Below are 15,922 nucleotides of genomic sequence, written 5' to 3' on the forward strand. Positions count from 1 at the left end.
CTTTGCGATACTGACCACGTGATACCATTTTAGTTTCTCAAAATATGTTACCTTCTGGATTATTTCTGAATTATTTATTTATCAATTTCAAGAATTATTTATCATTATTAAAGTTTTGTAGCTGTCGCCTCAGCTCGGAGCGCCTCGTCCGACGTCGTGCCTCCCGAATGATCACGATCGCCAAATCGGCGCCTCTCCCCCATCGAGTCACGCACCGTGTGTTTTACGCACCCCGTGTATATAAATCGCGTTCATCCACTACCGCGTTCCATCGTCGAATTCGTCCTCAACTAGTGAGATTCCCCTGCTTTTTTAATTCACGCGCGCGACCATCGACGAATCGGCGCTACCGAAACAAAAGAGAAACGGTTCGGCGAGCCGACGAACGAATCTATGTTTCCCGGGCGAAAACGGGGCGTGGCCGCGCAGCCGCCGTTGCCCGCGTCTCGCCGGCCGATCTATTGGTCCGTCGCCGGTTCTCGCCGGCCGATTTCCTAAACCGCGGGCGCCCTCGACTCCGCCGCGCGCCTATTTATACGTTCGGTAGAGATCGGCTCCCGTTTCGGTGGTGAACGAACGATTACAGCTCGACCGGAGCTCGAACGGAGATGGTAGAAAGAGGAGAAGGCTGCCCTTGTGTGTCACAGCAATGCGCGCGCACCGTGACTCTCGGAAGCGTTGACGCGCGCGAGCATCCCAACCGTAGGTGGTTCTTTTATCGTTGATTTTTTTTTATCGTAACCAAGGGAATGAACAATAAAAAAAAAGTTATATAAGCAAAAAAAAAAGTAGAAACGAGAAAACGAAAAAAAAAAACGAAAAGAAAAGATGTGGAAAAAAAAACAAGCATAGAATATAAAGTTAAAGCGAGTCGAGAAAAGAAATGTGAAAGAGTAAATCGAACGAAGGAGAGGGAAAGTTTTAACGATTGACGAGAAAAAAAAAAGAGATAATGATAACGAAAAAGAATTAGAGTCGGAAAAGAGAAAAGAAATTAATAGAACATTCGTACATTCGCCTAAGATCAAGTTGATGAACATGTTTAATTAATCGATCTTCCTTTTTTCTGTTTTTTCAACGCTCTAGTTGTTCAGGATTAAGCCTCTGCCAGTGTTAGTAAGTACCGCCACTTGATCTGGTGTGATTGGACTGCTGTAGTTAGAAGGCTATGCGTTTATCATACATATAACATTATTATACATACCCACACCATATATACGTCACGTTTGTCGAACATACACGCCACTCTCTCTCTCCCTCACACACACACACCGTCCATGTATCGTCTGTCCGCTGCGTGAGTCTGAGTAAAAAAAAAGAAACGGATTAATGCGATCGTTGTAACGTCGAGGCGGTCCTAGCAGCGACGTCGGTTTTCCATTCACATTTTATGTCCGGCCGACGAGTCTCAAGGCTTAGGACCGTCTCGGAGTCGTCTCAGGGCCTTCGAGACTTTACCCAGACTCAAGCCGCCCGATCATTCGATCACCATACACCACCACTGCAGAAAATGTAGGTCTCCACTTGACCATCATCACGTCCCAACGCGTTCACGCTTCGTTGGCGCGGCAGCCGGATTTCTAGTCGAAGGAGTGGGGGTGAATCGCGTGAAAAGTCGCTCGCAATCGGTAGATGAGGTCATTTGGAGTAACTTTTTCCTTTGCAAAAATTTTCTACGACGCGTAATTCACGAGTTATTAAAGAAAAATACTGACTAACGACACTAGTGTATACCGTTGCGCGCGCCACTCCAGAAATCGTGGCGCGTCACGTGATCTAGCCCCCACTCCTTTGACTCAAAATCTGGCGTAGCCGCCTGCGGACCGTGCCCGCGTTTCTCTTCAGTTTACTCGTCCACACCACGCCCCGGGTCACTAGAGATTCTTTAAACAAGAGATTACTATAACGAGAAAAACCATTTCCCTTCTCTCTCTCTCTTTATTTCTGTCTCTCTATCTCTGTTTCTGTCTGTCTCTCTGACTCTATCTCTGTCTATTTCTCGCTCTGCTAGCACTTGTAGAGTGCTAGACGCACGAGAGCCCTTCTTTCGCTGCCGATCGAACGAGAGATCGTGGACTACGATGCTCGTCGAATTGGCGATCTTCGAAGAGAGAGCTTCGTGGTCGACGAGAACACTGCGAGACGATCATTGTGTCAATGTAGAGCAGGGATCGAAATTATGTCGCTTTTTAATAGGATTTATTTAAAGGTCGAACTTTTTACAATCGCGTCCCGGTTAGACGAAATAAATAAATATGTCGGAATCGCTGAAAAATTAATTGACTTGTAGAATTGGAAATTTATTTGGAGAGAAGTTCTTTGTTGTTGCGTGAAAGACTGTTATTTAATGGAACGAACTTATACAGAGTATTTTATTATACAGAATATTTTATTACACGATTCATTTTACAGTACACAGTATTTACTCCACGATAAAATTATTTAAATTCTTCAATTCGTTTTGTTCGCCAGAGTTACGGCTCTATGGTGAGAAAGTCTTTTCGGTATTTTTGTTGTTGTTGATGGCGCAGACCTGTTAATTAATTAGGTAATTTTCAAATATGTTAAATTTAATTTAACGTTCAACGATCATCGTTCAATCGACACTTTCGAATCCTTTTCTATAAATTCGCACAACGTTTCCATACCGAACCAAAAAAAATAACTCGACTTTCTCACCATGCCACAGTCACATAGATAACCCGATTAGTGCTTAGATGGTTCGTTAGTCGCTTTTTTACACGAAAAGACGTGCGACGAGCAAAGAAAAGCGCCGGGCAGCCAGGACGACATCTCGCGTCGACCTTTGAAGCGGCGAAAACGTATCTCGCGCCGTATGCAGTGTCTGATCGCATCTGCCCGACGAGACGGAAACGGAAAAATCGAAGAAAAAAAAAGAAAAAGCGAAAGAAAATAGAAAAGCAAAGGATAACAGAAAACCAAGAAAAAGAAAGAGAATCTCGAGAGGCAGTATTCGTGCAGAGCTGGATCCCCGTGAAACACACAAATTCATCCGCCACGTGCCACTTCCCCCACTACATTCTCTCATCACGTGTCCCTCTCCCCACCATTTTCTACACCAACGCCCCCCTCTTCAACGCCCCCCTCATTATCGTAACCGACTTGCGGTCCCGTTCGCCAAGTTGCGCGGACAAAACTCGCACAGCACTTTTATATATTATATATAAATACACAAATATATATATAATATATCGTTCACTGTATACATCATTATTCTATCTCCATCATACGCCGTTTGTTATTCGCACACTTTGTTACCGTAGAGGGCCCGAATGCATACTCTCTGCATATCGCGGGCTTTGTTTTTTCAAAAAGCGTGTTCCGTGTGTCCGCGCGTGTGCGTGTGTGCGTTTGTGCGCGTGTATGTGCTGCGTGCGTGCGTGTGCTCAGTCCGCTGTGTTTCACATACTGTGCAGCATCCAGTGCTTCAGCTTGTCCCGCGAACCGAAAGTTCTCAGTAACGACGATACTGACCTGGAGCCAACTCTCCGTGTTGTATGTACATGCATCGCCTAGATCGGACTTGTTCGTTGCCGATGGTTTTTAATTAGGTCAAAGGGACGGCCCTCGGGAGCCTCTCGCCGCTCGAGACACGCCGGGCCGCTGTGCTCGATACGAATATTTTATTGTTTACTTCATTCTCGTCGTCCAGTTAGTGCTACAATGACAACATTGATGATCAATCGACTAAGGACCTTTGTGCGAGATGACAATTTTTTTAGACGATTAAAAGACACGGAAATCGGATGTAAATTAATTTTTTCTTCTAGTAATTTTTCCTTTTGTTTAATATTTTAAACCATGCGAGATTTATATAGTAGACTTCGATTTTGTACTTTATATTCTGTTGCTACGAATAATTAAATTCTCCGGAATACTTTAATTCACTAAAATCAAATACGATGACATTTTTCATTTCATTTTTTTCATTAAATATTATTGACGTCATACAACGCTTCCATTTGCTCGAATAAAGCATTGCACTTCAATTGAATAAAATCGTTGAATTACCCAGCAGTCAAAGCTGAAAATCACAGTACAACGGACAAATTCGAAGAGCATAAAGGTTCACAGTCTAAAAATCATCCAGTAAAAAGCCAGAGGAAATGAATCGCTGCATAAAAGAAATCAGAGTAGCAAAGTATAACTAGAGAAGCACAGCTGCGGTATCCGTTACGTTGTTTTAGCCTAATGAAATTCGAGCCGCGAGTGTAGCGTTGTTTACAAACGCCGCGGAACTGTTTCGAAGCCGGTCGAACGTCTCCCGAGCGCCTCGACGAGCCGACACACGTTCGTCGTCGTGCGGACCGTCGTTTTGTCGATGTGATTACCCAGAGCGTGTATGTGACTACAGAATGATGTTTTAGTTTCATTCTAACTCGATCCGCTATCGCGACCAACCGAGAGAGAGAAGCAAAACTCCGCGCGCGCGGAACACAGCGTGTGTTCTCGAGGAGAGATTATGTTTTTTTTTTTCGGCCGAGTCGCTCGGTTAGTTGCGCGAACCGACGGAACTCTAACGCTTTACGAATACGATCGCGTTTTCCTCCATAATTAATCGGACACCACGGCGAGCACGGAATTTTTACTGCGGCGAACCGAGGGACCGGTTCGAACCTAAGTGATCCGACACAGTTACGCTCTCTCTGTCGCTTGCAGTATAAACGCTTCGCCGTGAAAAATGATCGCCGCTTCCGCGGAAACGATCCGCGAGGACGTCGTACTATGGCAATACATTCTGCGGGGATATAGAGAACAATTTCGCGCGCGAGCTTTCCCTTTTAACATCGCCCGGCGACGATAAATTAGCTCCGCGGCTCGTTGGTCACAGATCGCACATTTTTGGGAGGAATTTTTCGCGACGGTTTTTCGTTTTGTAATGTCGGTAAACCGATATAAAATCTAAAGTCATAAATGCCTAATACCAGTAGCATCAAACTAAATCTAAATAGTAACTATTTTTTAAAATATATCCGTCTTTCTATTTCTATATTTCTCGCGACGCAATAATCGAAGCCGCCGACCCATCGATCGTTCCTGGCAACCCGGCATTTCTTATTCCAGCTCCGTGCCATGGAAACCCCGTATTGCTTCTCCGGTACAAAGCTCTTTTTCCAATATGTCGTACCCGTTCAGTCCTTTATCTCGACTCTGTGCGCACCGTGAACGAATCGAAATGTTCAATTTATACGCAAAAGCATCGTCGCGCAGAAGAACAGACACCGGAACGAGACAGAATTAATAACCGGAACAACAGAGCCGATCGCGCAGTCGCCGGAAACCGGAGGGAACGACCGTGAATAAAACTTGCGAGAAGAATATTTATTATTTGTTTATCGCGCGCTAAAACTCCGTCGAAACGGCGCGAAGAAACATCGAAATTCTCATCCGAAAAAATCTCTCGCAGAATGTATTGCCGCAGTTAGGAGACACACAGGATCTCGACCGTCGTTGCCCTGCGATCCCACGAACGTCACGTGACACAGCCGATGACAGTTCAAAGGAGCATTTCGACGGAGTGGGGGGCAGAGGAGGCGTGGTCGACGGACGCGACGATACCAATCGCGGTCGTCGCAGCGTCCCTCTCGCCACGCTGTCGCCCTCTCTGCTTGTCTCTCCTTCGTCGAAAACTGCTCGCCTGTGACGTCACCGGGTCACAGTCACGTGGGATTTGAGCGAACGCACGGCAACGGCGATCACGACCAGAGGAACCATAACAGAATTTGCAGCCGCAGTTGACGCAGTCTACGCGGAATTTGATTGCCGAGACGACTATGCATCCCTCTTTCGTAAAGTGTTTGGACGGTGCTTCGACGTGGCGGATCCGCATCGATCGCTGGTTTACATGACAATGAAACCTGTATACGACACTGTAATACCGATCGTCGCGTACAGAGGGTGCGCTTCAAATCTGGCCGGTATTCTTCCTGCAATCACCTAGCGAACGTTAGAAAAGAAAATCGATGATTGCAAGGAGAATATTCGAATACCCTGTGATCACGGTGAAACCTCGGCGCGTTCACCGTCGGAAGAACCTTCTTTTCTTAGAGGAGCATGACCGATCGCAGCTCTTTGCCAGAAACTCTATCGCCTGACGCTTGCACACACTTGTCGCATACCTACGGCTTGTTTCGGAAGCTTGTTGCCATGATCGACATCTCGTTTGCCAAATAGCCTTAGCCTCTATAGCTGGAGTCGCAAAGTAGTATCGAACACGCAGCGATCGATGCGGTTGGGGGGATAGGCGACGGAACGAGAGCCGCGTTCCCTCGTTCCGCGCCGCGTACCCCGGCCAACGAGTAATTACTTCTAACGCGATTCTCTCTATTAACCTAAATGCTTCCGGTGATCCGAGTGAGAGATCGTTAATCTACCATCCGTCCCACACCCCACCCCGAAACACCCCCGACACCCACGGAAGAACCGTAACGGAATTTTCTTGCACTGTTGACATTCTCTCTTGTCCCCATCGGCTGCCCCCGCGAAGGCTCGCTTCCTCTTCGCGAACGGACTGTGTTTACGCCGGCGGAAGTCGGTTACTGACCGCCGAACAAATCCTTCCCGTCTTCTGCTCGTTTTTTTGTTAATTGTGCTTCCTTGTGATTGACTTTATTGTTCGTCGAGCGAGACGCGGTGAATTCTTTCCTGGAAAAGAAACGAAATGAAAGAACATAGAAATTGTGTATTTTTTTAGTAGAGGATGAACAGTGTTTAGAAATCAAATATGGTGTTTATCGAATAAAATTTAAAAATAGATAGAATAAAGGAACAAGAAATAGTATTGTAAAAAGAACACAGTAAAAAGAACAGTCCTTAAACGTCTGTAAAAAGTTCAACTCGAAGCGAGCTTCCGCGAGCAGCCGTCACTTTTACGTCCCCCTAGCGACACCGTCGCGAGCAACCACGACCATACTTGGATGTCGCTTCCACCGATCTCGTATACAGAACCACTAATTATACCGATTAGCGAGCATCCGTGTAAAAAGTAACACACAAACCGTGCTGTCCCCCATCCCCTCTCGACAAGACTAATCGCAACCATGTTGTTTCTGCCGTCGACAGATTTTCGTACGAGCGCAGTTCGACTACGATCCGTTGGAGGACGAGCTGATCCCGTGCGCCCAAGCCGGGATCGCGTTCAAGACCGGCGACATCCTGCAGATCATCAGCAAGGACGATCACTATTGGTGGCAGGCGCAGAAGGACAACGCGGCGGGTTCCGCGGGCCTGATACCTTCGCCAGAGCTGCAAGAACGACGCATCGCTTACATGGCGATGGAGAAGAACAAACAAGAACAAGGTAAACAACGCTCGCGCGCGTCGCGGCGACCGTGTACGGTAAACCACGGCGAGCGTCGTTCGACGAGGATCGGTAGCGCTCGGTCTTTTCCGTCGGTGGTTGCGCTGGCTATCGTCCGAACGGTGGAGACTCGTTGAGGAGAGGGGGGCGCGTGCCTCGCACAGTGGTGTGTTTTTATGATAAATTCTCCGGCTCATTGTTGGAGGTCCGTTCGCGTTGTCCCCACGGCGTAGTGTTCGTCCTGAATCCAGCCGGAATTCGAAGCGCGTTTCGCAGCGTAGACACGATTTTTCTTCGAGGTAAATCGGCAAGCTTGAATTCTCGCCGCGTCGCGGCGGCTTCTCCGATGTTTGCCCTTCCGACCGCGATTTCCGGCTTCTGCGCCACTGTGCGTCGGGACCGAGCGGCGTGATTCACGTGACACACACGCTGTCTTCCGGGGAAATGGCCGTCGGCGGGATCCCTTTGATCTGTCCGCCGACCCGTGTTTGTTGGCAGTGCAGTCTCGTTGCGTACGGTACTGGTTTTGTGTGTTCTCTATCTCTGACATTTCCCAGACGCCGGGAAAGCTTTCTACGGTCGTCTCTACGGAATTGAAGACGCACCGAGGCGTTTCTATCGCCAGCATGCCGAATTTATTGCCCGGGTCTTTGATGTAGGGAAATTGATTTATTGGGGCTTAAAATAAATAATGATTAAATTGTTAGTTTCCGTTTAGGCAAGCATTGATTTTGTAAATGGGATATGGAAGGTGAATTCTTTAGAGAATTTGTGTGGAAATTATTACGTGGATGGTGAATGGAATTTTTTGGAAATCGAGATGAATGTGGATTTTGGAAATTCGCTGTGGCAAGTATAAAAATGTTACTATTAAAGCGGGGCACTATTTTTGTTGCTAGATGGCGTGGAAATTAATTTAACTGGAAGAGAAATATGAAAACTGTTTTCTTTGTATATTCCTCTGAACTATTTAGTTATTCCGTGGTCGACGTAGGTGCAAGATAATAGTATAATTAAAGTTACAATATCGTTAACAATGTTTAACTTGGCAATTATATGGATTTTTATATGGCAATTATTATTGACACTATTTTTATCAAATCAACTTCACAATCATTTTTAAAGAAATTTATTAAAATGATAATTAGGAATTCGATCACCGTACGCAACGAGGATGCATTGCTCTACACGAAAGCGCATTTCCGAGTGTCACCGAGAATTATCAGAATATGGGAACGAAATTGGATAGAGGTGCATTATTTAAAAAAAAAAGCCCCGTGTGTCGTCGAGGCCGGCGATATTCGTTCAATATAATAAAGCAGATTAGCAGAGTATGCATCAGATTACGTTTGGCTCGCATTTCCGAATTGCGTTTGTCTTTGGTCACTCGCTCGTTTCATTCTTCCAATGCCAAAGGTATTCCAGTGAACCGGGCTAATTTTTCACGATGCACAGGATGTGCCCGTTCAGTTTTATCGACTGTTTCTTTTTTCAGGTATTTTTGGTAGTGCGAATAAAATAATTTTAATTCTAGTGGATATCCAGATAGATAGATAGATATCTAAATTGCAATCAATCCTAAATTTCAATTGTAATATCTTTCTCATTTGAATTCTGCTATAGTTTTAATTTAAATCGTCATACATTTTTAATTTAATTTATTACACATTTCTAATTTAAATCGCAATCAATATTTAATTTCAATTGCCATACATTTTTAATTTAAATCATTCACGCAGTTCCAATTTGAATCGTAATAAATTTTTAATTTAAATCGTCGTACATTTCTGATTTAGATTATAATAAATTCTTAATTCAAATTACTATAAATTCTTGACATAAATTTAATTATAGAGTATTAAATATATAGGTCTTAAATGATAAACTGTTTAAAAGATATTCTAAATGCGCTACCAAAAAAGCTAAGAGAAATAAGTGTCGACATAACCTGACAACCGCACTTCCTGCGCATTCGTAGCAATGCGACCAGTGCGTCGTTTCCCTCGATTGACTTGTAGCGCAAGATCGAACGTTTCAGGGTAAAAGAAAAAGAAAAACCATAGGTTCCAGCAGATCGCATTGTACCGACCGGTGTTCAAACTCTCTCGATCCCCGTGAAAAATGTGGAAAGACGAGAAACGAAGCGATGCTCCGCGCGTTCAAATATTGCCCCCCCCCCCCATTCGCCTTTATATCGATCCATTCTCAAATACCCCTCTCACGTTTAATTCTTCGATTTGTCTTCCACTATTCTCGCTGCTGTCATGAAACGAATGTGCTGGTGAACATGATGTCATGTATGTGTTATTAGCTGTGCGCAGGTTGTCAATGAAGCATGTAGTATATCGTTCGATGTCATTCTAAATAAACGCGCCCGTGAATTTCCGTTTCCGGCGAGGCGACGTTGCAAAAACATCGCGCGCGGAATTTCAAAATCTTTAACCGGCCTTCCCCGTCGAATTTCCCGCGCTTTACTTTTTGTTTTACCGTGGCTGTACACGAGCCTCGGATAAGTTGAGAGGTTAAGGGTTGTTTACAGTCTCACGAAACGTCATTTGTCATTTCTATTTCAGATGAATGCGTTGATTGATTGATCATTCTTGTAAACTAGTGTTTCCGTTCGTTTGTCTTTTTTTTAATTATTTGTTTAATAATTGAACGATTAGCTATGATCTAGTTATTTCGTTTAGAACGTTGTGTCTAGAACGACGAGATAGATTATTACTTTGACTAAGCCTGGAGAAAGGTATTTGGACAAATTCAATTTTTTAAATGTTGTAATTTCTTTTTTAACAGTGCCATGAGAATTTTTTAAATTCTGAAGGGATTTGTTTACTGTGCAATGATTGCAATACCTCTGTTCTGATTTTTTCATTTTGTCGTTATTTGGTGCAAGAAAGAATGTAGATTATTTAGGCTTTTTAAACAAGTTTTATATGAGCGTGGATATTTAAAATTGTTATTAAAAAATTACAGTTTTAAAATCTTATTACATTTATGGCGACCGAATACTTCTCTCCAGGGGTTCGAATAAAATACACGCATGAACCATGGAATAATCATCGATCGTTGACGGAATATGGAACTTTTGCTGCAAAAATTCAATTTCGTAGACGTCGGTAGAATTTTCAAAAATGATCAGAATCCATTTAGGACGAAAGCGAGATATGCACGGTTGATTCTCGCGGTTATGGTTGCGAGTTCGGAGCGAAAAAAAGGAGAGGTTAGTTAGCGAAAAAAAAAAAAAATAAAAATGAAACGGTACGGCAGCCCTCGGCTGAAAAATAATTAGCTGCAGTGATACACTTGTTGTTGTGTGTTGTGCGGGGCTAGATGCTGAAGGAGAAGGAGGATGTTCTTCTCACACCGAAGGCTGCGACGGTTCGACAGGTATGACTCTGCCTTCAGGTATACAAGTGCGTAGAGTCACGTAGAACCGTGTAGTCCGCATGAAGTACAAAACATACTCGTTCCGTGCTTTCGATGCACGCATTAATTTTTTGCGACCCGGGAGTAACCGACAGGAGAACGCTTTACTGTAGCTGAAACCAAATAAGTATGATATACAGGAAAACGCCGGGGACCTTGGTGTGTGTGTCGTCCGCCCCCTCGAACGAAAAAACAAAAACAAAACGCAGTCACTCGGGGCCGCGCGAGCCGACATTCGTTACTTCTCTTATTAACAAGAAATAAATAAATAAAAATTCACTAAATTATCTTCAAACAACAGTAAAAGCATTGACCAATAAACACATTGAATTGCAATAAAATCGACGGTAATCTCAGGCCCCCAAAAAAGCGTTTCATAATAGGTACCATTTGTAATACACCTTCGAATGCACGTTGCCAGGTGTCGCGTCCGTCGAATTCCCGCCGAAAAAAAACGGTAACCGTGACGCGTTCGAATCAGTCGGACGAGAAGAGGGTGTACATCGCAGAGACAGTAGAGCGCTTTGTTGGGTGAAATGATTGTGTTTCACTGTGCGAGCTTCTGTTACGGATCTGTGCATAGAAATTGGTTAATTGGTATTGAACGTTAGGAATGATTGTATGGGCATGTTACACGTAACACGGTTCCCGATACGTTCGCCGCTGCTCCAGGATCGCGCGTACAACTGCGGGGGTGTCATTGCATTATGTTTCCTGTCGATCGTACCGCCAATTGGCTTTCCTTTACACGTGACACATAGCGGAGATCGGCAATCCCTTTAATATTCTTCCTAAATCACGGTTGGAACCGGACACCATAAAAAATTAGAATTATATAAAAAATTATATTAAAATTATATATAAAAAAAAAATATAAAAATTACATATAAAAAGAGATATGAAAATTATATAAAAAATAGAATTAGAGCTCGATCGTACGGAGTGTATTGTTTACCTTGGTTGACATTAGTGGCTCGTGACAATAACCTTGACATTATTTAGAGATCCTGATTTAGAGAGCTCATTAGCTGCCATAATGGCGGAGTATTGTGCTAAACGCCACCGCGACAGTTTAACAAACATTTTCATCCTGCAGTAGCTGATCATATCAAAGTACAGATCGCTATACACGGGCACAGCTTCCGTCGCAGGACAGAATTTAAAATTTATTAAAATTATTTTATATAAAAATATTGTCCTAAAATGTTCCTGAGATCATTTGGAGCAACTTTTTCCTTTGCGGAAATGTTCTACGAGGCCTCGTTGCCGAGTTATTCGCGAAAAACACGCGAGCCAATGAGCGAAAGTGGGTTGGCTCCGCCGCTTCGCGCTAGCCGAGCGCGCTCCTCATTGGTCAGCGCTTTTCGTTAATAACTCGTTAAGGAAGGCTCGTAGAACATTGTCGTAAAGGAAAAAGTTGCTTTAAATGATCTCAAGAATCTTTCAGTTTCTGGAAGAAAAATAATTCTTATATTTATAAAATTATTATGTACAATATTCTGTGAATACTATCATGCACATTCGCCTAACAGTCGAAGCTGTGCCCGTATTTCGCACAACATAACCATCCAGTCATTTTCACTAGGCAATCGTCCATGTTAAGATCGAGCCGACGAATTTCACGGTTAGAAATCCGGGGAACCAGGTAACGCAAAGAGATCAGCGAAACCGAGAGACACGATTTTTCCCACGGCAATTATCTCGGGACATTCCGTGAACACATTGTTGCCCGTGAACATCGGCGAAGCGGTAGTAGAGTCTCTTTGCTTAACTATATATTAACCCTTTGCACTCCGCTGTCCCCTCTCAGGGGACATTGAAATTCTAGCATACCACTCAGCTGTCCCCTCTCAGGGGACATTAAAGTTTATTAGTGATTACGGGGAATTGAGTTATTTCAGCGCAACTTTTTGAGACATGCATGTTTGTCTGAAGTTTCCTTTTGAAATGGCACAAGAAATCAAATTAAAATATTGTAAAATTACTAAGTATAAACAAAAACTGTAAGCGGGTTTTGTGTCAGACGAGAACGTGAGAGGCGTGCTCACGACGGTCCGAGCATCTGTCAACGCCACTTGAAAAGAGCGACAAGGAGAGTTCGTAGAAGAAAGGTCGGCATGCGAACATAGCACGCAATGTATAGTGAGATTTATAATTATAAATAAACAAGTCTAAATTTGGAGGAAAAGATTTTCAAAGCCGAGCTCAGTCTGGTTTGAAGTTTCGAGCAGAAACACAGATCTAACGAGTGAGAAAATCGGAAAAGTGATTCTTTCTTAGTGAAAAATTGTTTGGTGAAAGCTATTTTGGTAAATATTATCTTGTGAATTAGTAATAACAATAAGAAATTTTCAACCCATGTATTTATTCATATTTTTTATTAGAGCAATGGCAAAGCGTCCAACCACGACTGAGTCTTATGACACAAGTAGTAGTAGTGAAGATGACCTCCAGATAGACTTATATACCGACATGTTAGAAAGACTAACTGTAGGACAAAACGACAGCAGTGATAGTGATATCGTTCCACGAAGAAGGCGACGAAGAGTTCGCATAGATAGCGACAGTGATGAAAGTAGGACGGAAGAAAACACACGGCAACAGGACAACGTATCGTCAAGTGAAGAGTGGGAGGATATTACTGAATCGGACGTTCCCTCAGCCACAATAAATTTTGATTTACATGGAGAAATAGCCGGACCACAGGTACCAACTAACATAAAAGAGCCCATAGACTACTTTACACTATATTTTACTGAAGAATTAGTAGACAGCATAATAAAAGAAACCAACAATTATGCCAAAGAAGAAATTGGAAAGAAGCAGCTTTCACGAAAGTCAACTTGGCACAAGTGGTACGATACCACCAAAGAAGAATTTTTAGCATTCATTGCCGTCATCCTGAATATGGGATTAATTCAGCTCCCCAACATCCAAGAATACTGGTCTACTGCTGACACTAGTAGAATCCCTTTTTTTCCGGAAACATTTACCAGGTCCAGATTTCTGCAGATATTTTGGATGTTACATTTGAAGAAACCAACGCAAGGAAATGCAACGATAAGAACGCGTATTCAAAAAGTCAGCAACTATTTAGAATATATAGATGGAAAATTCAGACAATATTTCATACCAAATAAAGCAGTCGCTGTGGATGAATCAATTGTAAAATTCAAAGGCAGAATAGCATTCATCACCTATAATCCGAACAAGCCAACAAAGTGGGGTATACGCATATATGCGCTGGCGGACTCAAGAACAGGATATTTATTCACAATACTTCCATACTATGGCAGCATAACTTCAGATAATATATCCCGGCCGGATCTTCCAGTAAGCACAAGGATTCCGCTACATTTATACAAGAAATTATTAGACAGAGTTCCTGGTGCAAAAGGATACCACATGTTCACCGACAGGTACTATACCAGCATCCTTTTAGCGGAAGAATTGCGAAAGATGAAATGTCATCTTACTGGCACTATAAAAATCAATCGAAAAGGCGTACCGCCACAAATAAAAAAACCAAAATTTTCAACAAATAAAACAGTTGCATACAGGAAAAATAATACTACGCTTCTTGCGTGGAAAGATAAAAGAATTATTACCATGCTCACGAATTATTATAACACTCAACTACAATCTACCCACAGAACATTACGCAGTGGTAATGTCGTAACAGTGAATAAGCCTGAAATGGTTTTAGAATATACGGCAAATATGGGTGGTGTGGATCGTGCGGATCAATACGCTTCGACGTATTGTTTCCTCCGTAAATCGTTGAAATGGTGGAGAAAACTATTTTTTTGGGGGTTGGAAATGTGTGTGATAAACTCATACATCATATATCGAATCTCAAAACAAACAAATAATGAAACGCCAATGACACACCACAAGTTTGTGAAAACACTAATTAACCAATTGAGGGGCGATTTTCGTGTGTCAAGAACGCGCCCATCCACATCTTCTGCGGACAATAGATTAGATAATAAATTGCATATTCCAGATGTGGGACGAAGAAAACGAGACTGTATAGTATGTTCTAACAGGAAATCATCTGGTAGCAGGCAACAAACAAATTATTATTGTCGAACATGCAACAATCAGCCCGCAATGCATATTGGGGAGTGTTTTAAAATTTATCATACTCTGCAAAATTATAAACAATAAAATATTGATTTTTTTACAAATAAACATTCCTCGATCTCAACCAAATCATATAAGACCAATATCATTATAATACGTTACTTAGTTCCAAAATTATAATAAATAATACGATGGTTCGTAAATGGACGTTTCTGCCGTAAAGTGGCGCTGAGTAGCTGGTAGCCAATGTCCAAAATCGTTCGGAGTGCAAAGGGTTAATATATGATCGTTCTGTGCAGCAGGATACTCTTCGCGACACTCTAAACATTGTTTTCTCGCGGCGTGCTTCGATGCATGCTCTTCGCTACGTTTCATGCACCTACGCTTGTTTCACACGATTCCACTCGCAAAAGCACATCGTCACAGCGCCGTCACGATGAACGTACGAACGAGAACCGGATCATGAATCGATCCACGCGATCGCTGTGGACTGCGCCTAATTTCATGAAACTTACAAAGAGAGAGATCTCCTTGAAACGACTTGGCCATAGAATTATTGCAGCGGAATATTGCGAGAAATTTGTGTCGACTTTTATGTCCACGCAGATTTACGCGCTGAAAATGAATATTATGGTGGAATTCTGAAATGGATTTTTAGATGGTTCTTTTTAATACTCGGGTGGCGGTGATCGGGTCTGTTTTGACCCACCGTTTGAAGTATTTTTGAGAAAACAAAATTTGTATTTGCTTGGTAAAAATTACATTAAAAAACGTTACATTATAATTATTCGTATGAAACGAAGGGCTCGTTCGACGTCATCGTGGCAGTGCTGGTGATCGCGACACCAGTTTTTCAAGGTCTACGCATTAGACTACCCGGTAGTCCTCTTCTTTTTATCTTGTGACCTGCTGGAACACCCATCTCACTGTGGGAATCCCACTTCCCTCCTTTATGGTTATGGCTTCTATGTAAACTGGCTGACTTGAATGAAATCTCTTTTTACCATTTAGACAAGAAATTACGCTTACACGGAGATTGACATTCTACGGATAGTAGCTCTTTTATACTTCTATTTGCGCGTACAA

The 15,922-nt window shown here is 42.9% G+C and overlaps 1 protein-coding gene across 6 annotated transcripts in view; it reads left to right on the forward strand.

The window, feature by feature from the left end:
• The window catches only part of Cask (peripheral plasma membrane protein CASK), a 222,577-nt gene that overhangs the window by 200,259 nt on the left and 6,396 nt on the right, over positions 1–15,922 (forward strand). For 4 of the 6 annotated variants that reach the window (XM_078179411.1, XM_078179412.1, XM_078179415.1 and 1 more), the window contains 2 exons: positions 1,087–1,116; positions 7,084–7,321. In XM_078179411.1, coding sequence (XP_078035537.1) covers positions 1,087–1,116; positions 7,084–7,321 — 268 coding nt within the window. The remainder of the gene's footprint in view (positions 1–1,086; positions 1,117–7,083; positions 7,322–15,922) is intronic. The other 2 variants (XM_078179413.1, XM_078179414.1) reach the window with 1 other exon arrangement.

The sequence above is a fragment of the Augochlora pura genome, chromosome 4 (assembly GCF_028453695.1).
Source record: "Augochlora pura isolate Apur16 chromosome 4, APUR_v2.2.1, whole genome shotgun sequence".
Lineage (NCBI taxonomy): Eukaryota > Metazoa > Arthropoda > Insecta > Hymenoptera > Halictidae > Augochlora > Augochlora pura.